This window comes from Colius striatus, chromosome 29, assembly GCF_028858725.1.
Source record: "Colius striatus isolate bColStr4 chromosome 29, bColStr4.1.hap1, whole genome shotgun sequence".
NCBI lineage: Eukaryota > Metazoa > Chordata > Aves > Coliiformes > Coliidae > Colius > Colius striatus.
Window position 1 is genome coordinate 1,120,634 of NC_084787.1, and position 22,515 is coordinate 1,143,148.

The following is a 22,515-nucleotide window of genomic DNA, read 5'->3' on the forward strand; positions in this document are numbered from 1 at the left end:
GGGGGGGGGGAGGAGGGGGAGGGGAGCGCGGGCCGCCACCGCCGCCCGGAACGCCGCGCGCCCCCGTTCCCGCCCGGAACGCTTTGGCGGGCGCACGCGGCCGCCCCGCCCACCGGGCCGCGCCGAGCCAATAGCGGGACGGGACACTCATCGCCCCGCCCACCCGGGGCACCGCCCGACCAATGGCGGAGCCGAAGCGGTTCCGTCCCGCCCCGCCCGGTTTGCGGCGAGCCAATGGCGGCGCGGGGCAGGCCCCACCCACTCCCCCGCTGGCGGCGGCGGCGCCTGCGCACTGAGGCGTGGGGGGGGCAGGGAGAAGGCGCCCCCTGGAGGCTGGGCCGTGACCGCACGGCGGGGCGCGAACCCCGGTGGGGCTGAGACCCCGTGTGGGGCTGGAACCCCGTGTGGGGCTGAGACCCCGTGTGGGGCTGGAACCCCGTGTGGGGCTGAGACCCCTGTGTGGGGCTGGAACCCCGTGTGGGGCTGGAACCCCGTGTGGGGCTGAGACCCCGTGTGGGGCTGAGACCCCGTGTGGGGCTGGAACCCCGTGTGGGGCTGAGACCCCTGTGTGGGGCTGAGACCCCGTGTGGGGCTGAGACCCCGTGTGGGGCTGGAACCCCGTGTGGGGCTGAGACCCCGTGTGGGGCTGGAACCCCGTGTGGGGCTGAGACCCCGTGTGGGGCTGGAACCCTGTGTGGGGCTGGAACCCCGTGTGGGGCTGAGACCCCCGTGTGGGGCTGGAACCCTGTGTGGGGCTGGAACCCCGTGTGGGGCTGAGACCCCGTGTGGGGCTGGAACCCCGTGTGGGGCTGGAACCCTGTGTGGGGCTGAGACCCCCGTGTGGGGCTGAGACCCCTGAGTGGGGCTGGAACCCCGGTGGGGCTGGAACCCCGTGTGGGGCTGAGACCCCCGTGTGGGGCTGAATCCCCTGTTTTGGGCTGAACCTGCTCAATTTGGGGCTGGACACCTTTGGTTTGGGGCTGCCAGGGTGCTGGGCCTGGAGAAGAGGAGGCTGAGGGCAGCCAGGAGCCCTCTCTGACAGGAGCCTGTGGCTGGAGGGGAGGAAATCTCTGCTCCCAAGTGATGGGACAAGAGGAAACGAGCTCCAGCTGCCCCAGGGGAGGGTGAGGCTGGAGCTGAGGCAGAACTGTTGCCCTGAGAGGGGTGTGAGCCCTGTGCCAGGCTGCCCAGGGAGCTGGGGCAGTGCCCAGCCCTGCAGGGACCCCAGAGCCGTGGGGTGAGGTGCTGAGGGGTCAGTGCTGGGCTGGGCAGGGTGAGGGCTGGGCTGGGCCTGCAGCAGCTCCAGGGGCTTCAACAACCCAAAGCATCCCCTGATTCCATTTGCTGCTCTGGGCCATCTGCTGAGCTCTTCCTTTCCCTCGAGGCTGGTGGGAGAAGGGCCCTGGGCTGGGGGCTGGGGGCTGCTGGAGCCCTGGGCAGGAGCAGGGGCAGCGCTGGGCCCGTCATGCGCCACGTTCAGCTGATCCCAGCGCTCAATCGCAGCCTTTGTTCCCCTCCAGCCTTGTTTATCTCTCACACAAAAGGCTTGTTTATCATGTCAGGGGCAGAGAAAAGTCCAGCAGAGAAAGAACAGTCTGTGCTGTGGAGTCCCAGCCTCCCCACAGCCTTTTTTCCTCCCTCCCCCCACCGCAGTGTTTGTTCAGCCCCCCCAGTTCTGAGCCATCGCGGGCAGGGGACAACAAACGGCCCCTGTGTCGTGTCCCCCTGCTCCTGTGCTGCCTGGAGTGATGGGGAGGGGGCAGCAGGGCAGGCAGGGCCTGAAATCCAAGTCAGAACTTGGCCTCTGTTCTGCCAGTCCCAGTTTAAACCATTCCCATGGCTGGGAGACACGGTTTTGGTGATGAGTCTCCCTCTGAGGGCTGCGAAGGGCTGAGGGTGGAAGGGCAGGAGGGATCTGCAAACGCAGCCCAGCAGCTCTGTGGGAAAGGCAGGAGCAGGGGAAGGGGCTTTTTGGTGAGGACCAGCAGCAGGAGTGAGTCTGAGGTGGCTCCAGGCACAGCTGAGTTGCACAGTCTTTGCTGACCGTTTTGGTGACGTTCCTGTGCTGTTGGTGGCACAGAGACACTCACTTGGGGTTGTGTCTTCAAACACAGGTGGGCAAAGGGCACAGCAGAGGGGCTGCTGCTGGCTCTCAGCCTCTGTGCTGGGCTGGAAATCCAGGTGGTGTGAGAAGACCAGACTGGCCACGTCCCTCCCTGGGAGCTGATGTGAAGGATGAGAGGCCAGCACCGTGTCACCCTTGACCAGCCCCCTGAGGGTCTTTCACATCCCCAGGAGACACCTCCATCACCTCCACACTCTGCTCATGGATTTGGGTTGGTTTTCTTTCCCTTCAGACAACAGCTTCCTCAGAACATCCTCACTGGAGGACAGAAGAGGAATGCCCTGCACTTCTGAAGACCTTTTCCTGCCAGGGCTTCAGGACACATCACACATGGGGATGTGTTAACCCTTGCACTTGGATTCCAGTCACTTCACAGCCTCAGCAGAGGTCCCTTCCAACCCCTGCCATGGGGTTTGTTGCTCAGGACACTAAAAGGGAGTAGAATTCCTGACATACCAAGAGTAGGAGGTGAAAATGCTGATCTTTCCCAACTCTGGATGGTCTGATGTCAGCAGCAGCAGGAGTGTCCAGCTCAGGGCTGATCCCAGGGTGCTGGAGCAGCTGTTATTGCCCCTCCAGCACCGCTCTGCTGCTCCCCACCACGCAGGGATTTGGTAGGGGACGTTGGCACAAGGAAGAAGAGTTGTCATAAGGAGGATCAGGGATTGGAGTGGAGAGGGGATAAAGGCAGAGGAGCAGATGGTCAGGCAGCACCAAGGCACTCGTCAGCCCAGGCCTGCTGTTGTCTGGGCTCTGTGGAGGAATCACTTTGCTAGTGAAGAGAAAGGTGATGAGGAGGAAGCCCAGGGTGGATTCTTCCACAGGTTCCCCTGGCTCAGGGGGCTCAGGAATGTGTCCAGGGGGGGTTGGGAACCTCCTGAGGAGCCTCCACACTGGGCAGCCTGGGCCAGGGCTCCCTCACCTCAGCACCGAAGGAAAAGCACTGTGTAGTGTGTGGTGAGGTGGGGATCAGCCTCTGCTCCCCTACAGGACAAGAGGAAACAGCCTCAAACTGCATCAGGGGAGGTGAGACTGGAGATCAGGAAAAACTTCTTCCCTGACAGGGTTGCCCAGGCCTGGGACAGGCTGCCCAGAATATTCCCCCCTCATCCCCCTCATGGTGTGAGTCTTGAATCCTTTTGGACTCAAAGAACACACAAATTCTTGCTCTGCCCTGTTGATTTGTAATTCATTCGCTGCACACAAATGGCAGAGGCACAAAAGGGCACTTTTACTCCTTTAGGGACAATGACAAAGATGTATTTAAGAATAATACACTGCTCTGGGCTTATTTAGCTGGAAAAAAGAATCCTCACTGACATCATCACAAAAGCATTTCCAAGGAAACCAGACAAAGGATTAAATCAGTACTTTCCAGACATGGAATCATCTGAAATCTAAACAAGGCCAGAAAAACAAGGGGATGGGATGAAATACCCATGTTTTAACTTCATTTGCAATGTGGATGCAGATAAAGCAAGTGCCTTGTGCTCTGAGTGTCCTCATCACCCCTAAAGCAAGGAACCTTGTGTTGGGAGTGTCCTCATCACCCCTAAAGCAAGGAACTGTGTGCTCTGAGTGTCCTCATCATCCCTAAAGCAAGGAACCTTGTGTTGGGAGTGCCCTCATCACCTCCTGAAGCAGGGAACCTTGTGTTGGGAGTGCCCTCATCACCTCCTGAAGCAAGGAGCCTGTTGATTTGCATCTGAGACTAAAATACTATATTTCCTTTTCCTAGAAAAGAAAAATCCTGCACCAGCCTAAATCCTTGTGTGTGGAAAGGATCTGGCCACCTGCCAAACCTCCTGGCCTCCAACTGCTCTGTAGGAAGATGAGACAACAAAAAATGTTTGAAAGAGTGAAATGGAGCCGTGATCTGGAGGGGGAATGGGAGTGTTTGCAAGAACCACCGAGGTGGAGGTGACTCCAGGAAGAAAAGGGGTGTTGCTTAATTGGAAGTGAAAGGCAGGATTTATTCCTTTATCCACTCTTCTATAAATAGCCACTGGCTAGAGACAGAGGGTGCACTGGCTCTGTTTCCTGCAGCCCCTTTTTAGCTCTGTCCCTCTCAGAATAGCATCTAATCCCAACGGAGCTCCTTCCTGTGCTTAGCAGGGCTGGAGGCTGTGCTGGCTGTTCCTCAAGAGCAGCACTACCCTGTTTGCTGGATAAATAAGTAACATTCTTCTACATTCAACCTGGGAAGACCTTTTTTCTGCCTTCTCAAGCATTCCTTGGTCCAAGACTGAACAACCTGTGGGATTTGGGCTGGAAGGAACAGGACTAGGGATGGAAGAGGGAGAGTGATGGGACTTGCAAACGTGTTTGAAGGGGTGATACAGGCACAAAAACCCTCCAACACCAGCTTTAGCAACATAATCTGTGTCAGTTCTTTCCCTGTGGTTGAAATTGATGAGAAACAGTGAGCTGTCTGAGAAAAGGAAGTTCCTGTGTGCTCATATTAATGACGTGAGGGGGTAAAAAAAGGTGTCTGACAGTCCCTGCTCTGCTTTACAGGCTGGTTTGAGCCCTCCCACACCAGCACACCAAAGCTCCAGGGCTTCTCCTGAGCCTGCCTGCTCCCTGCTGCAGCCTCCCCACAGCAGCCTCCCCCTGCTGAGCCTCTTACTGATATTTCAAAAGCAGCCTGAGTGACTTGGTGAGACAGAGACGGTCTCACGCTGCTGGTTTGAACTTCCCCTGCAGCTTCTGTGCGGCTGAGGATGAGCCCTGACTCACTCAACACATGCTCTACCCAGACAGTGGCACCTATTTTGGGGCACTGCTGCGTCTCAGCAGCACACAATGCCAGCATTGCTCAGCCTGAAGTCCTTGAAGAGCCTCAAATCCGAGTGTAAATCCACCCCTGCCACGGCCACCACTCACCCCTGTGCCTCAGCCCCACGGCTCTGGGATCCCTCCAGGGCTGGGGACTCCACCACAGCTCTGGGACAGGGGTGGACAAGTCTTCTGGGGAAGAAATGGTCCCTCAGCTCAAATCTAAACGTTCCCTGGTGTAATTTGAAGCCATTTCCTCTTGTCCTGTATCTTGTGAGGAAAGGCTGATCTCTCCCTTGGCCTGGGCAGGGAGTTGCAGAGCGCTCACATCTCTCCCCAGCCTCCTCCAAACGAAACACTCCCAGGTGTCTCAGCCGCTCGCCATCAGTCCTGTGCTCCAGCCTCTTGAATCCCCTTCAGACATTAAGAGCTGTGACCAATAAGGCCGGGTTTAACCCGCGGTGCTCAGCGGCTGTCCTGGCACCAGCCGCGTTCCCTTCCTCGCTGCGCCGGCGCCCTCTGCGCGACACCAGCGGAATCGCTTCTCAGATGCCACTCCGCGGCTTCCCCCAGAAGGTTCATGTTGGGGCTGTTTATTTGGTTCCTTAATCTAAATAAAGTCCTTTAAATAAACCCAGAATTAAGCGACACTGACATTGCTTTTTTCCCCTAAACCAGAAGAAATGAGAACAAGCATTTTACAGCTCAAACCTCAGCACTTTAAACAACAAAAGGTGCCATTAGTTTTGTGAAAACACCTTGGAAGGCATCAAACATTTCTGTTGACTGACCAGAGCATCTCAGCCGACCTGGGCTTTTCTCTTCACCGTTTCTCTAAGCCACTCAGCTAAAAGTGCCCCCAGTGATGCCACACCTTACCTCAGGCTGCTGTTGCAGGAGCCACTGGTGCTTCCCATCGCTCACCTCGTCCTTTTGGGTTCTGACCTTGGGGTTCTCTCATCTGTTAATTGCAAAAGAGCAGCACAATCGTTTTGAGGTTCAGAGTTACCCCCAGAGCTTCCCCTCCAGGTCACCACTCTGAATGCCAAATCCTTCCCTGATCGTTTGAGTAGCACCAGTCAGGCTCCTAAGCACCCTGGATCCCTGGCAGTGGCACCCAGCATATTGCTGCGGTGCAGAGCTGAACAAATCCACATCTGCAGCTCATCCACAGCACCTGGACGTGAACTTGGACTCTTCACACCAAACAGGAGATGCTTGTCACTTCATAAGCCATGGCAAAAAGGGATGGGCTGCTCACCAGTCTGCTTTGGAGCCCACACCAACCAAATCTGGGGGTGGAGAACTGGTTTCCCACTGCTCCATTGCAGGACACGGGGTATTTTAACCCATTCCCGATGCTCCTCTACTCCCTGTCACTGGGATCACCTTTACAATCGCCATCTCTACGGTGTCTTTCCCTTCCTTCCAGCTATTTGCCCCATCACCTTTGTTTGGCCACTGCACCCCCACCCTGAGCACGGGCTGCAGGAGGGGAGCAGCGACACGGAGCACGGTCCTGTCCCTCCCTCACAGCCCCTGGCACCGCCAGACAGACCTTATTTAGTACACACTGGGCTTGCTTGTGGAAGCCGAGGTGGCTGCCACGGGCTGTGGACTTCCCAGCACAGTCAGATGTGGGGGTGAGGGTCTGGCCAGGCCGAATGCGCCAGGGTTTGCCCACCAGCCTCCCTCAGAACCCAGAACAGGCTCCAACCTGCTCGGTGGCTGTTGTTGGCGATAAATGACGGGTCAGGAAGCTTTTCCCCGCTCAGTTCGTGGTGCACAGCATCCAAACGCAGTGTCTGTGCATCCTTTTCACCTCGGGTTGGCTGGAGAGCCGAGAAGTGGCGGCGCTGAGGGGAGGGCGCGGCCTCCTCCGTCAGGCACTGCCACGGCGGGAAGCTGCCCCGCGGGGGCCGGGGGGTTTGGTGGGGGGTGGGTTTCGTGTCGCCGTCCCGGCTCTCCTCAGCTCGGCTCCGCCTCAGCCCGCGGGGAGCTGGCGGGAGGGATGGCCCCGGCTGGGAGGCCGCTGCCGCCGCTGCCCTCAGCGCCGCGGGGCGTGCTGGGAGTTGTAGTCCGGCGCCGCGGCGCGCCCGGGCAGCCCCGCGGCTGGAGGAACTACAGCTCCCAAGATGCTCCGCGGCGGCGGCGGTGCAGGAGCGGGGCCGGTGCTGGGCCGAGCGGAGTGGAGCGGAGCCGAGATGAACGTGGTGCTGGCCGTCAAGCAGTATGTGTCCAAGATGATCGAGGACAGCGGGCCGGGCATGAAGGTGCTTCTGATGGACCGAGAGACGGTGAGCGGCGGGGAGCGGGGCCGGGGCCCCCGGCGGGGTCCGCAGCGGGCTGAGGCCCGAGGCCCGCGCTGACGGCGCCGCCGCTGCCGCCCGCAGACCGGCGTGGTCAGCATGGTGTACACGCAGTCCGAGATCCTGCAGAAGGAGGTGTACCTCTTCGAGCGCCTCGACTCCGGCAACAGGGAGCCCATGAAGCACCTGAAGGCCATCTGCTTCCTGCGGCCCACCAAGGTACCGCCGGCACCGGCCGCGCGGCCCTTCCCTTCGCCCCGGCCGCTGGGACGGGCCCTGCGGTGCCGGCCGGGCCCGGGCGTGGTGCTGCAGAACGGCGAGGGGACGTGGGTGAAGGGACCCTTCTTCACTCTGCTCTCCCTGGTGCTGTTTCCGTCCAGGAGAACGTGGAGTCCCTCATTCAGGAGCTGCGGAGGCCCAAGTACAGCATCTACTTCATCTGTGAGTCGGCCCCGTGCAGGCCAAGGGGCTCTGAGCTGCCTCTGATGGTCTCTGAGCTGCCCCTGATGTTCTCTGAGCTGCTTCTGATGTTCTCTGAGCTGCCTCTGATGTTCTCTGAGCTGCCTCTGATGTTCTCTGAGCCACCTGATGCTCGGTGGCAAACACAGCGCCAGCTGCAGCGAGCACTCGCTGACAGCCCTCACCCCGAGCACTAAGAGTGGGTGAATTCCAGCGTTTTCTGCTGTTTGGGTCACAAGATTCTTTCAGCAAACGGTCCCCTTTGCCTTTATGATGGAACAACTAAACCACAGCCACTTGTGAGAGATGGTTTCAGGGTGAATCTGCATTTCTCTGGGGTTTTCAAGCTTTGTGTTGCCTTATAAACGGCAGAAGAAGGGTAATGCTGGGGTCAAGTGCCTTTGTTGTAAGGAAAGCTGAGGTGCTGAGGATGAGGGACTGGCTGGGACCTGGCAGGTTGGTGGTTTAGGACAGGCTTTGTGTCCCAGTGCTGGGCTGACCCTGCTGCACGGCATCTGCTGACTCCTGGCAGGTGTTTCTTACGGGTCCTTCGTGCCACAGACTGTTCAGTGGGTTTGGAAATGAAGCAGAAGCAGCTCAGGGCTGTTTTGGGGATGAAGTCGAGTCCTCCAGTACATGCAGCACTTGGTGAGATTCTGGGACATGAGCTGAAGTGGCCTCTAGATGTCATCGGTGCTCTGTGGGGACACAGTGCTGGGGAGCTGGGGGCTGCCAGGGGGGAGACTCGGGTTTGGAGGGGGTGAGGGTGACCTGCCAAGGGCTCACCAGGGAGGTGGCTGTGGCTCTGTTCAGCCATTTCGTGTTGCTTGTCTTTGACACAGATAAATCTGCTGACAGGGGGGGATGTGGCCATGCTTCACTGGGCAGGTGTTCAGGCAGAGGATGAGGAAGAGCCACTGCTGCCTCTCCAGCACTGCCACATCCCATGGGCTGTTTAATCCATTGTCACCTGTTTCACCATCCCAGAATGGCTGAGGCTGGAAAAGCCCTTTAAGCTCCTTGAGTCGAACTGTTACCCAGCCCTGCCACAGCCACCACTCACCCCTGTCCCTCAGCTTTGGGATCCCTCCAGGGATGGGGACTCCACCATGGCCCTGGGCAGCCTGGGACAGGGCTGGAAAACCCTTTGGGGAAGAAATAGTCTCTCATCTCCAATCTAAACCTCCCCTGGCACAACTTGAGGCTGGTTTCTCTCCTGTTACGTGCTGCTCCAGCCGCGTCCTGCACCAGAGGCTGAGAGCTGGCCAGGGCATTAGCTCAGAGTATCAGTGGGAGGTCACTTCTGGCTTACAAAGGCTGCAGAGTACTTGCAGGTGTGAGCTCAAGGGATCTCTGCTGTAATCTGTTCCTGCTCCAGGGGAAAATGTGCTCCTGCAGTGCTGCTCCTGGGTGTTACCTGTCACTCTCAGCCCCACGTTCCCTCCCTCTTGTGTTCTTTCAGATTTTAGCAACGTGATCAGTAAGAGTGATGTCAAGTCATTAGCTGAGGCTGACGAGCAGGAGGTTGTGGCTGAAGTTCAGGTGAGTCCTGGCTGGGTGTGTGTGTGGCTCAGGGTGTTGCTGGAAGGGCTGCTGACACACAGCACTGTGTTTGCTTTCCCTGCCTGCCAGGAGTTCTACGGCGATTACATTGCAGTCAATCCCCACGTGTTTTCTCTCAACCTCCTGGGCTGCTGCCAGGTAGGAAGGAAGCTTTAATGCTTTGGGGTTTTTTGGGTGGTTTCTGGTTAACAGGGAGGGCAGTAGCCACAACACACTGGGGGTGGTGCTGGGCAGAGCTGAGGGAGCTGATCCTTACAAGAGGAGGAGCACGGGGGGGAATCCACATCGTTCCTGCTCCTTCCAACTTGAGTTCATTCAAAGCCATGATGTGAGAAAGAGCTTTGGGGCTGGGGTGTGTGCACTAGGTGCAGCTTTTCCTTCCAGGGTCGCAGCTGGGATCCAGCTCAGCTGTCCAGGACCACGCAGGGGCTGACTGCTCTGCTCCTGTCTCTGAAGAAGTGCCCCATGATCCGGTACCAGCTGTCCTCGGAGCCGGCCAAGAGGCTCGCTGAGTGTGTCAAGGTGTGAGGGGAACCCAGCAGCTACATTGGGTTATTTTTTTAAACCAATTCCTTGTTCACCTGTATCCAAACTGAGAGGAAGCAATTTTTGGGGTATGTGTAAGTTCAAATGAGGTTTTCTCCCTGTCCTTTATCTCCACAGCAAGTGATCACTAAAGAGTATGAGCTGTTTGACTTCCGGCGCACCGAGGTTCCTCCTTTACTGCTCATCCTGGACCGGTGTGACGATGCCATCACCCCACTGCTGAACCAGGTGAGTCACCCCCTGGTTGTGCAAGGGCTAAGACAGGGCTGGGACTTCTGGAAGGGGCTGTGGGAGCAAGGAGTCCAAGTTCACACCCTGGCAGGGCAGGGTTTGTGTCTGAAAGACAAAGAAGTAGCACCTCCTGCTCCCATTCTGTCCTGAAATCCCTCTTTTAGCTCCTGGCCTGATTCTGCAGGCACTTGAGCAGGGATTGTGTGTGTTCCAAGCCCTGGAACATCAGGCTGCTCCCACTTCCCTCAGACACACTTCACATTTGGAGCCCTTGTGACTCATCAGTGTCCTTCAGGGTTTCTTTGTGTGGGCAGCACGTGCACAGCCACTGGGTGACCTTGCACTGGTGGATTTCTCCCTCTGTGTTACTGGGGCCTGGTAGAATTCACAATCCAGCTACTGTGGTTATTTTTCTTCATGGTGCTGCAGGCTCTGGTAGAATCTGTTTGTCCTCTTTCATTTTGAGGGGGGAAATGCTTAGACACAGGTTGTTCTGGTGATCAGACAGCAGCTGGAGATCTCTCAGCAGCTGCCAACACTCCCTGTAACGCTCCTGGTGTTGCAGCTCCTGCTGATAGCTGTATTATTGGAGAGATCTGACAGTCAGAAACCCATCTCACAGGTGGTTTGTAAAGCTAAGGGCTGCACAGGGCACTGAGAGCATTATCTGCTGTGAGGAGATTGTCCAGAGCAGGGACTGAAATGGATGCAAATGGAGTGTCTGGCATGTTGGTGCTCTGATCAGCTTTCAAGTTTCTGTCTAGATTAATATTAGTCTTCCCAGGATAAATATAGTAAGTCCCTGATGTGCAGGAACACACACACTGCTGCTGCCTGGGAAGCAAAGGAGCATGTAGCAAATGGTGCAGTCTGCAACTGTGGAACAATCCCCACAGCTCCTCTTGTAGAGAGTTGGGCCTTTGGAATGTACCTGGAACAAGTGGGTTTCCTAATTTAGAATCACTTTGGGTTGTTGAAGCTCCTGAAGCTGCTGCAGGCCCAGCCCAGCACTGACCCCTCAGCACCTCAGCTCCATGGCTGTGGGCTCCCTGCAGGGCTGGGCACTCCCCCAGCTCCCTGGGCAGCCTGGCACAGGGCTCACACCCCTCTCAGGGAAACAGTTCTGCCTCAGCTCCAACCTCAACCTCCCCTGGGGCAGCTCCAGCCCCTTTCCTCTTGTCCTGGGGAGCAGAGACCAGCCCCCAGCTCCCTGCAGCCTCCTGTCAGGGAGTGTCAGAGAGTGCTGCTGTCTGCCCTCAGCCTCCTCTTCTCCAGGCTCAGCACCCCATTCCCTCAGCCCCTCCCCAGCCCCCTGTGCCCCAGCCCAGCACCTCTGACCCCGTCTGATGAGAGCAGGAATAACGGTTCTTCCTTCCCCCAACCCCCGGCAGGAGTTTGAGGAACGAGCCCTTTGAATCCACTGCTAGAGGGAGATAAACTGTGCTTGAGTTCATCCTGAGCTCCATTCCTTTCCCACTGCTGGTTGTTAGCTGGCTGTTCCCTCCCTCAGTGGACGTACCAGGCCATGGTGCACGAGCTGCTGGGGATCAACAACAACCGCATCGACCTGTCGCGGGTGCCGGGGATCAGCAGGGACCTGCGGGAGGTGGTTCTGTGCGCCGAGAGCGACGAGTTCTACGCCAACGTGGGTACCCTGGGCTGGCTCCTCCTGCCTCTGGGGGTCAGGCTTTGCCACATGAGAGGAGTTGTGCAGCGCTCTGCAGCGTGGAGGGGGTGATGTGGCCTGTGACTGGTGCAGGTGCTGGACATCGAGGTGTTGGGACGTGAAGGAACGGGTCTGAGGGTTTGAGCTCCCTGCTCAAGAGCAGGGCTGCAGGTGCTGAATGTGCTCTGCCATGTGTGATGGTTGGTGTTAGAAGGGCTCTGTCTCAGCCCCCTGTCCTGTTCCCTACAGAACATGTACCTGAACTTTGCAGAGATTGGCAGCAACATCAAGAATCTGATGGAAGATTTCCAGAGGAGGAAGCCCAAGGAGCAGCAGAAGCTGGAATCCATCGCAGATATGAAGGTGCAGACAATGTACAGCAGCCATGGCAGGTCACCACCACCCAGCACTGACAGTGCCAACAGTTCATGTCCCAGGGGGGTTGGGAAGCCCTGGCTTAGGTCCTGAGCTTGCTGCAGGGTGGTTGTGTGGCCGTTATAGCCGAGCTGGGTCACTTGGCAACAGCTCAGAGCACGGGCTGTTAGTTCAGGCACTGCTCAGGATTTAAGGATCCTGGCCATGTCTTGGGAGATACTTTCTGTGGGCTTGTGTTTATGTGAACAATCAGTGCATCCCAGGCAGAAATGTGCTGGTGACTGGAGGAGTCCTGTGTGCTCCTGGGATTTTGGTGCCAGATCACTTCCAGCAGCCCAGGTTGCTCTGAGCCCCATCCAACCTGCCTTTGAACCCTTCCAGGGATGGGACAGCCACAAGCTCTCTGGATATTCTGTGCCAGGGCCTCACCACCCTCACTGGGAAGGTGACACATATTAGTTTGTACCATTTCACTGGCTCACACACATCTGCTGTCTCCTGCTTTGCTTCTGAGGAAGCTGTTGCTTTGGTTTGCCCATCCCAGGCGTTTGTGGAGAATTACCCCCAGTTCAGGAAGATGTCAGGCACCGTGTCCAAGCACGTGACCGTGGTGGGAGAGCTCTCCAGGCTGGTGGGGGAGAGGAACCTGCTGGAGGTGTCTGAAGTGGAGCAGGAACTGGCCTGCCAGAACGACCATTCCAGTGCTCTGCAGGTACCTCGGGCCCCAAACCTTTGATCCTTTGTCCCACTCGAGATGGTTTAACCCTGTAACCCCCCTGGAGCTTGAAAGTCAGCAGGAGCTGTGCAGGGCTGGGACATGAGAGGCTAGAACTGCTCTTCTCCTCCCTCTTCAGTTCAGATGGGGATGGATCATGGTTGAGAACTGGCTTGAGAAGCAAATTCTGCCTTTGCATTTCAGCCCTAGTGGCTGGAAATCAGAGCAGAGCTGTGGAACTGGTGCCTTTCTAGGTGACAGATCAGTGTCTCTTCAGCTGCACTGCCCCAGGCTGTTCCCTGCTGCAGCTTCCTAATGGCAGTGAAGGGCCAAGGCCACAGAAACAATGAAGAATAAGCCAGAGGATGAAATAAAGGCAGAATTGTTCTGCCACTGATGTAACTTCAGCGGCTCTTGGTTTCTCTGGTGGCCCAGGGCCCCTGAGCACAGCACATTTGGGTTACTCTTTCCCTGTTCTCTTATTAGTCCTGACATAGTACATGAGCCTCCAGAGATGAATGGGAGGGTTGGAATCCCATCTCCTGAGCTGGACAATGGCTGTTCTGTTCGCTTCCCGCTCGCACAGGCTCCGCTGCACGGGATCAGAGCTCCTGCAGCAGCCCCCCTCCCCTGCCAGGTGAAGCCCTGACCCCACCCAGCTTCATGGGGAGGCTCCTGGGCATCCTCCTGGAAGCCAGGATTTGATCCTGGGTGGTTTTCAGCCTGGTAAACAGCAGCAGTTGCACAAGGTTGTTCTGCAGTCGGGCACTGAGTGTGCTCAGTGCTGGGCCCCTCACTCACTGCCACAGGGACACTGAGGGGCTGCAGCATGGCCAGAGCTGGGCACAGAGCTGGGGAAGGGGCTGGAGCACAGGGGGGCTGGGGAGGAGCTGAGGGAATGGGGGTGTTGAGCCTGGAGGAGGCTGAGGGGGGCCAGGAGCCCTCTCTGACACTCCCTGACAGGAGCCTGTGGCTGGAGGCCAATCTCTGCTCCCAAGTGATGGGACTTGGAGGAGGAAACGGGCTCCAGCTGCACCTGAGCACCAAAGAACTTTCCCCTCGTGCTCAAATGGAACTTTTTGTGTCCCAGCTTATGCCCATGAACTCCCCCTGTCCTGGCACTTGCTCCACCAGGCAGCAGTGTCACCCCCCCCTCCTGCCACCCAGCCCTGGCACGCTGCCGTCCCCGAGCTTCCCCAGCAGCCGCCTACGCCGCCGGCCCTGCTTCGCTGCCAGGCACTGGGGCTGCTGGGAGGCTGCTTGCTGAGCCTCTGGAGGCCCTGGCACTAACCCTGCCCTCTGCCCTGGCGCAGAGCGTGCGCAGGCTGCTGCAGAGCCCGCGGGTGAGCGAGCTGGACGCCGTGCGCCTCGTCATGCTCTACGCCCTGCACTACGAGCGGCACAGCGGCAACGGCCTCCCCGGCCTGATGGCAGAGCTCAAGAACAAGGGAGTGTCAGAGAAATACAGGAAGGTAACTGCAGCCTCTGCAGCCTTTCTCCTTCCACCAGTGGGGTGGGAGGGCGCAGAGGTGCCTGTTTTGGGGGCAGGGGTTGAACTGCAGCAGCACCCCGTGCAAGGAAGCCTGAGCTCGGCTGGGGGCTGCAGGTGCTGCCTCAAAAAGCACAACTCATGGCTTGATCAGCACTGCCCAGGTCATTGGTGTTCTGAAGGGTTGCACAAGGCAGGGGCTGCAGGCATGCCAGGAGTCTGCTAGGGTGGGTGTGTGGCATCTAAACAGGGCCTGGAACACGCACCTTGCTCTTTCCCCTCTTCCCTCCCCCCAGCCCTGTCCCCCCAGCTCCTGCTGAATAGGCAAGAGCTGCAGCCAGGGACTCGTGGAGGCTGGAAAAGGAGCTTGGCTGGGAGGGAGAGGGTGGCAGCACTTGGCAAATGTAGGGAGCAGCTGGCGAGGAGGTGGAGAAGCAGGATGATGTCACATTGGCTGGGAGATCTGCTACCACTGCAGCAGGCTGTGGAGATGAAAGCCTCTCTCCTTAGGCAGTGGCACAGCAGAGTGCCTTGGGGGATATGGGGATATGGGGAATGCTGCTTCCCCTTCCCCTCACCTCTGTGTTACCCGCTTGGGATCCATCCCCTCAACTCCTTGGTCATCATGCCAGTGCCCACACTGAGCCCAAGGAGACAGAAAGTGCCTGGAAGCTGGTTTCCCAGGTTAATCAACCTCTGGTCTTGCCTGTGTCTGTACAGCTGGTGTCTGCTGTTGTGGAGTACGGAGGGAAGCGGGTCCGGGGCAGTGAGCTGTTCAGCCCCAAGGATGCTGTGGCCATCACCAAACAGTTCCTCAAAGGACTGAAGGTAGGGATGTGCCACAGATGACATCAGGAGCCTTGCAGCCCAGTTCCCAGGCCTCATGTGTCACAGTGTCAGGGGTGTAATAGGAAGTGCTCTGGGCCTTTAGGGCATAATTCTCCCTGAAGATAACGGGAGGAAGTTGCTGAAGAGCCTCTGTCAGTCTGGACTGCAGTGCTGGCCACTGGCTGTATCCATCAGCTCCTCGTGCTCCTTTGCTGAGCCTTTGCTGAGCCTTTGCTTTACCATGTTGGTTCCTAACAAGAGCTTCCCTTGCCCTGCAGGGTGTTGAGAATGTGTACACCCAGCACCAGCCCCTGCTTCAGGAGACACTGGATCAGCTCATCAAGGGAAAGCTCAGGGACAGCCAGTACCCCTACCTGGGGCCCAACACTCTCAGAGACAGGTATGTGAGACCTTCTGGGGCAGAGCTGGAACTGAGGTGCTGCTCCTCCCTGTGCTGCCACTGCTTTGGTGTCTGCCCCCAGGTGAACAAAACTTGGCACAGAAGTGTCTTGCCTGTGGAGCTCTTTTCTCAAGCAGGTGCCCTGGAGAGGGCTCATTAAAACTGAGAGTTGTCTTTTCTTGCTGGCCAACTCGTGACATTCCCATTGCAAAGGCTCAGGTAAGGGGTAAAGCCATTGCTGCCAGGATGTCTCAGGATGGATTTCAGCATGGCCCTTGACTTCACTCCCTGCAATCTGCTGTTTGTTTGTAGAGTACCAAAAATAGTGCAACTGCAAGCTCTCCCTTCTGAGCCAGTTGCTATTCCTGAGGAGAATGGGATTGTGCTGAATGTGGCTAATAGCTGTAATTGAAAAGATCTCTCTGGATGTAGCTGACTTTGCTGGAGCTAAGCTCATCTGTTGTCTGAGGAGTCATTACAGGTAAATACAGGCCTGAGAGTGAGGGCACTGAGTCATTGCAGAGAAGGGGGCAAGTCCTCTAAGAGCACTGTGTACCAGCCACTGCTCTCTGCAGTGTCCTCTCTGGACCTTAAGTTCAGCTTCTGCAGTCTGCTGGTGGGGTATCTCTTATTCCATCTACCAGGAGTCTCCTTTGAGGAGAATCAGACAATCACAGAAGCATTTGGGTTGTTAAAGCCCCTGAAACTGCTGCAGGCCCAGCCCTGCCCTCACCCTGCCCAGCCCAGCACTGACCCCTCAGCACCTCACCCCACGGCTCTGGGGTCCCTGCAGGGCTGGGCACTGCCCCAGCTCCCTGGGCAGCCTGGCACAGGGCTCACACCCCTCTCAGGGAAACAGTTCTGCCTCAGCTCCAACCTCAACCTCCCCTGGGGCAACTCCAGCCCCTTTCCTCTTGTCCTGGGGAGCAGAGACCAGCCCCCAGCTCCCTGCAGCCTCCTGTCAGGGAGTGTCAGAGAGTGCTGCTGTCTCCCCACAGCCTCCTCTTCTCCAGGCTCAGCACCCCACTCCCTCAGCCTCTCCTCATAAGACCTCTGCCCCAGCCCCTTTCCCAGCCCCTTCCCCAGCTTCTCCCATGCCTTGTCTCTCTCTCAAATTACCACAATTAACTGGTTGAAAAATGTGGGGAAGTTTCCTTGTCTGAAGGCACATCCAAGTTCAGGCTTCAAGGTGGAACACAAGAACTCAGCAGCATCAGTTAGTTCTGTGCCTGGACATGGCCTTGTCCCAGGGATTTTGCTGAGGGGAAAGTTCCTGCTGACAGCCTGAGGAGAGGAAGAACTGGGACCCATTTAGAAATGCCTGTAGCCAACACATCTGAAGGGATGGGTGAGGTAACTCCTTAGGCAGCAAAGATAACATCTCCTTTTTTGGAAGCATCAGCTTGCAGCATGTGATGTGGAAGCAGTTGGCTCTGTGCTTTTTCAGCTGAGCTCACACACACTGCCCTGAAGATGAGGGAGAGCTGTGCTCCTCCTGAATCACAGAGGTATATATGAGGTTGTCTGGTGCAGGTTGTGTTTTGGGGATGGTTTCTAAAGGCACAGCTCTGGCCATGTCCCTGTTTGCCCAAGGAAATGGCTTTTCTCCTCCTGTCTGGAGTGTTGTGACTGTTTTGCTGTTAAATCAGGAGTTAACCTGAGGAGAGCCACAGCCACAGATTGGCTCTGAGAGCTGAGGGGTGTGTTGCTGTGGATTCTTTCCCTCTAATCCCATCACAGTCTCAGAGCTTCTTCCTAGTCCAAAGTTGCTTGTTACTTGCCCTTGACATGAGCAGCAGCTCCTGGGCACTCGAGGCCAATGCCAAGGTCCTTTGTCCTTTCTGTGGCAGTGACTTCCCTGACTCTGGCCCTGGGCAATCTGCAGGGTCAGTGCTGGTGCCTGGAGTGGGGCAGAGGCTGCAGCTCTGTGCCCTGAGCTCTCCTGCTGAGGAGCTGCCACCTCGTGTGAGTGTTCAGGAGAGTCGCTGTTTGAGAAGCCATTGAGCAGGTTCCACCTCCGTGAGCCCGGAGCCCGGCACCTCCAGCGGCACAGTGGCCTCAGCACCCCTCAGGGGTTCAGCATTTAGCCCTGTGTCTTGCCTGCTCCTGTCCCACCACTCCCTGTGTCCTGCAGGCCCCAGGACATCATCGTGTTCCTCATCGGAGGGGCCACGTACGAGGAGGCCCTGGCCGTGTACAGCCTGAACCGCGGCAGCCCCGGCGTGCGCGTGGTGCTGGGCGGCACCACCATCCACAACAGCCGCAGGTAGGAGCTGGGACCCACGCTGCAGTGGGGCCTGGGGCTGCCTCAGGCGCCTTCAGCACCCAGGAAAGCACAGGAGTGCTGCTGGGATGGCCACAGAGAGGCCTGGAAAGGGCCCGAGCTCTGCTGGCCGTGGCTGAGGGTTCGCTGGGTGTTCCCTGGGCTCAGGGGTGTCCCTGTGTGTGCTTTTTCCTGCTTGGAATCCCTCCCCCACTGCAGGAGCACAGGGAAACCAGTGCAGCACGTGGGAAGTCAAACCTGGCTGTGCTCTCGTGCTCCTGCTGAGTCTGGAGCAACTGCATGTGACAGCAGTGATGAGAACTGAGTGCTGGCCCTACACTGGGCAGCCTCTGCTGCCCACCAGCCTCTTTCCTTATTGGTTTGCTGGAGGCTCCCAGTTGCCTTTGCTGGAGCAAAGGGGAAGGGCAGGAATGTGGCAGGTGACCCACATCTCTCCCATGCCATGAAATGTAAATCCTGGGAGAGTTGCTGGTGCTGTGCAGCAGCTGCTGTGAGCTCTGGGGGGAGGGAGAGCTTCAGCATCCCTGCTTGGGAATGCCAGCACCATGCAGCCCTGCACTGGGATGGAAAAGTTCCACTTGTCAGTGTTGGGGATGAACTGTTCAGAGCTTTGGGTGCTGCAGCAGGCTCCTGGAGTGCAGGGAATGCACAGCACAGGAGCTGTGGGACAAGCACAGCTGTCAGACACCCCATTGATCCCAGTTACTGACAGGTGGGTGCCACGAGGAGGCCAAGAAGTGGCTCAGTCCATGTGTGTGCTGCTGCTGCAGCAGAGCCCAATAAAATCCCTGCACTTCTGCCCTTCTTTCTGCCTCTGAGGGATCTCTACAGGCTGCAAAGCTGCCTGCCCAGAAGCAGCAGCCATTCTCACAGGGAAACCAGTGGCTCCTGTCACCTCTTGCTCAGGAAGAGCCCACAGTGACCACTCTGAGATTCAGCCCCTGCTTCAGCCTCATGGCAGATGATGGGAAAGCTCCCAAACTGATGCTGGCCCAGAGGGAAATTGCTTTATGAACTGGGTTACAAAGGCAAGTCTGTATTAGCCCTCATATCAGCCAGTTCCTGCCCAGGGCACCCAGCTTGCTCAACCTTCTGCTGGACAAAGTAGCCTTTGAACTAAGTCCTGTTTTAGCCAAGGCCAGAAACAGGGGGAAAGGGATGAGTGCACACAGTGGCTGCTCTTTGGCTGGGAAAGAAATGAATTGTCATCTTGCAAGGACACAACCCCCTGGTGTGTGTTCCCTGTGGTGAGGCTGGATGGGGCTGGCATCCAAACCCACCCCTGGGGATGTGTGGGATGCTGCAGTTCTTCACTGGAGGCTGAGCCCTGCCCTGAAGGTGTTGCCATTGCAGCAGATTCAGCACAAACTGTTACAAGAGAGAGAGAGACTCCCCTGTGCTGAGCAGGAGGCTGGGAGAAGCTGGTTGCAGCCTTAAGTCCCTGTCCCAGCTCTGCTGTTGACCTTTCAGGTGACACTGGGTGACTTTGTCCCTTTGTCTGGTTGCACCAGGGTGTCTGGGAGCTGGGACAGTCTCTCACTTGCTCTTTCTGAAGGTCAAGACTTGCAGCTGCACCGTTGAACTCTTTAGGTCTGGGCTGTAATGAGCTGACATTGACAAGTCAGGGCTTGGACCCAAACGTCTGGTGCAGGCTCTGAATCCTTTACAGGAGAAACCACCTCTGTGCAGATCAGCAGCTCAGAGAGTGAGCTGGGAGAGCGAGAAAGAAGAGGGGGAAAAGAGAAAGCAACAAAGCTGTTGCTTTCTAAGGGCTGACTGTGAGCAGGCCCTGGCTGGGACTGCCAGGGGTCCCCTTCTGAGATCAGCCCTGCCCCAGGTGAGGGAGGAGATTCCAGGGGCATTCCAGCAAACACCCAGGTGCTCAGTGTGAGGAAACCCACATTTTACCGTGTCCTGGCCCCTCCCATAATCCATTGGCTTTCCCTTAATGAACTGCTGCTTATTTCTGCTGGATTAGGGTTGATCTGTCACCATAAACAAGGAGATTTTGATATTTAATGCTAGGAGCAGCCTGTGTAAGCACATTAATCCTCTGCTTTCATTGTTCTTACCAGTCCAACTGCAATTGTGACCAACATCTGTGTTTCTGGGGGTGGGGGGATGGCTTAAGGGATATCCATGCTGCTTTTTTACAAAGCAGGAGACAAACAAGCCTCTGGAGCTGGTTATGTTGTTAGAGGTGGGTATTTGTGGGAAGATTATCTGTTTAAGAGACCATCTGCATTGTCCAGTGAGTAGAAGCAGATCCTTTGGAGTGTGGGAGTGAAAAATACTCCGTGGAGGGAAACAATCCACCACTGTGTGTCTGCAAAGAGAGTCCCAAGGTGGGCAGGGGATGTACCTGTTCCAAGCTGTGCTGTCTGGGAGGCAGCTGAATGCTTTGTAATCCCACAGCAAGGCTCCCACGTGGGCTCTGCTGAGGAGCTGTTACCAGGAGGATGGTTACTCTGGCAATGAGACACCAGTTTCTAGGTTGAGTCATTGCTGGGATGTGCTGGTGGAGTCATCTGCACAGGGAAGAGCTACAAATGAGGATATACCATGAATCCTACACAGCTGTGCTTCCCCCTAAAGCAGGTTTAAAATAGCTGCACCTGCCTGGCTTGGGCATGCTGAGAGTGAAGAACACGTGAGGAAACCCTGCAGCAGCCCCAGCCCTGAACAGCACATCTGGGCTCACAGGAGCTGCACAGGGACATCTCTGTGGTCACTCAGCTCTGAGGCTGCAGCCAGGGCTGTCCCTCCTCCACCTTTATTTTTAGGCATTAGAGTCAGGCAGATTTGAGTTCTGATCAGGGAATGACTTTGCTGTTCCCTCTAAAGGGGACTCCTGGGTATTGCTACCTGGAGAGAAAGTTTGTATGTGCAGAGGGGAGATGTTGTTGCTTCAGGAAGGTCTTAAAGTGGGCAGCAGGACCACAAAGACTCCCTGAATCCCAGGGTGGTGGGGCTGGAAGGGCCCTGCAGAGCTGCCCCAGCCCCAGCCCCTGCTCCAGCAGCTTCCCCTGGCTCAGGGGGCTCAGGAACGTGTCCAGGGGGGTTTGGGAACCTCCCATGAAGGAGCCTCCACACCCTCCCTGGGCAGCCTGGGCCAGGGCTCACCTCAGCACCAAAGCACTTGCTCCCCCTGTGCCAGGGGCACTTGCTGTGCCCCAGTTGTGCCTGTGAGAGGACTCAGCTCTGACATCTCCTGCACAGAAGCCTCCAGCCCTGACCTCTCCACCCCAACCCCCCGGAGCTGCTCCCAGGGCTCTGCCGCTCGGCACCAGCAGCCCCCCACTGGAACTGGGTAACTGGGTCAGCCCACACATCCCCCTGGATTAGGCACAGCAGGTTTGGGCTTAACCTGTGCTCTGGGTGAGTCAGCCCCAGGCACCAGATGTTCCCCCTGGTCCCTCTCCTTCCACTTTTAGCCAATTATTGATCACTTTTTTAACCCTTTCTGCCCCCCGACCTGGCAAAATGTCTCTGAAATCCATTTGCCTGTGTGGGGAGAAAACAGAGCTGGTTGTGTGTGGGACTGGTGGCAAAACCCTTTGCAGACAGCAAGGAATCAGCTCCCTGCCTTTGAGTTTTCTTTAGGAAACAGGGCAGGGCGGAGCCAGCTGTTCCCAGCTTCAGGCCCAGGGCCGGGCAGCAGCTCAGAGCGTCGGCAGCCGCGTTCTCTCCCATCTCTGCCACCCCGCCAGTTCCACTCGGCTCCCCCTGCCCTTGTGCCTCAGATCTCTCTGCAGCCTGCATTTGGGGTGAGTGCAGAGTTGGCCCATGTCTCTGCTGACTTTCCTTGGCAGCTTCCTGGAGGAAGTCTCAGCTTCAGGGCTCCGTGGCCGAAGCACCGAGAGCTCTCAAGCCCCGGCAAGGTCAAGCAGCAGACGCTGAGCTGTGTCACCCACCCGGAGCTGCCCCAGCCTGAGTGTGCAGCTCTGGAGCAGAACTGGCTGTTCCCACACTGTGCTGCTGCTGCAGCTTCCTCCATCCACGCCAAGAACCTTCATGGGCACCAGAAGCACCCGAGTGCTGGAGCTGGGATCAGCCCCTGTGACACGGACGTGCCCCAAGCTGCAGCCCCCGCGTGTTCTCACAAGCGCAGCTCTGAGCAGGCCACGGCTGTGTCCTGGGGGAGCCTGGGCTCAGTTTCAGCCCAGAAGGGCTGAGTCTCTGCTGTGCTCTCAGCTGAGCTGTCAAACACAGCCTGTGAGGCCCCTGGTGAAGGTCCTGGCCCAGGTTTGTGTGTGTGTGTCCCTGGAAGGTGAAGCTGATGGGCACTGCAAGTCCTTTGCTCAGTTGTCTGTATCTTTGGAGTCTATTAAATAACCCAACTTGAGTGAACCTCTGGTCTGTGAAATGATCCCTGAGATGCCTTTTGCAGTGTCCCTGGGGTATAATTGCACTCCTCATCTCCTTTGTCCACTTGTGTTTGCCCCAAGAAGGAAACACAACCCAAGTTTGCAAGCACACACTGTACCTCAGGCTGCATTTTGCTCTGTCCTTTCAGAGCTCTCTGCTGTGCCAGTGGGTGCCCAGCTCATACTCAAGAGAGCTTTAAGCCAGGGTGTGGGGATTCACTTGCCATGGCACTGCCTGGTGGGGGCTGGGGAGAGACACAGCTCCCAGGGGCCTTGCTCTGAGAGCTTGGAAGACTCTGTTTTCCTGCCTGGAAGGAGAGGGCATGTGATGACTGGTTCAGGGCATAGTGAGCAGAAGTTCCCCCCACACACACTCTGAG

General features: G+C 57.2%; 1 protein-coding gene across 4 annotated transcripts; it reads left to right on the plus strand.

Annotated features, from left to right (window-relative positions):
* Positions 1-7,048: 7,048 nt before the first annotated feature.
* VPS45 (vacuolar protein sorting 45 homolog) lies at positions 7,049-22,134 on the plus strand. 4 transcript variants are annotated; one of them, XR_009820657.1, is made up of 16 exons: positions 7,049-7,200; positions 7,297-7,431; positions 7,593-7,653; positions 9,134-9,213; positions 9,304-9,372; positions 9,619-9,756; positions 9,898-10,008; positions 11,522-11,656; positions 11,927-12,040; positions 12,597-12,764; positions 14,081-14,239; positions 14,977-15,084; positions 15,363-15,484; positions 15,567-15,703; positions 15,797-15,965; positions 16,881-17,604. XR_009820657.1 is itself a non-coding variant. In XM_062016232.1 (15 exons), exons 1-15 carry the CDS (start codon positions 7,108-7,110, stop codon positions 21,666-21,668), a joined length of 1,713 nt encoding a protein of 570 aa, XP_061872216.1. In that variant the 5' UTR covers positions 7,049-7,107; the 3' UTR covers positions 21,669-22,134. The 4 variants fall into 4 exon arrangements, 1 of the variants encoding a protein (XP_061872216.1); XR_009820655.1 differs by lacking the exon at positions 16,881-17,604 and adding an exon at positions 17,619-17,702 and having other exon boundaries at positions 15,567-15,965; XR_009820656.1 differs by having other exon boundaries at positions 15,567-15,965.
* The last annotated feature ends 381 nt before the right edge of the window (positions 22,135-22,515 follow it).

Coding starts and splice junctions, on each gene's coding strand:
- VPS45 (XM_062016232.1), top strand. CDS start 7,108: ATGAACGTGGTGCTGGCCGTCAAGCAGTATGTGTCCAAGATGATCGAG. Junction 12,765..14,080: donor ACCATTCCAGTGCTCTGCAG/GTACCTCGGGCC, acceptor GCCCTGGCGCAG/AGCGTGCGCAGGCTGCTGCA. Junction 15,085..15,362: donor AGTTCCTCAAAGGACTGAAG/GTAGGGATGTGC, acceptor CTTGCCCTGCAG/GGTGTTGAGAATGTGTACAC.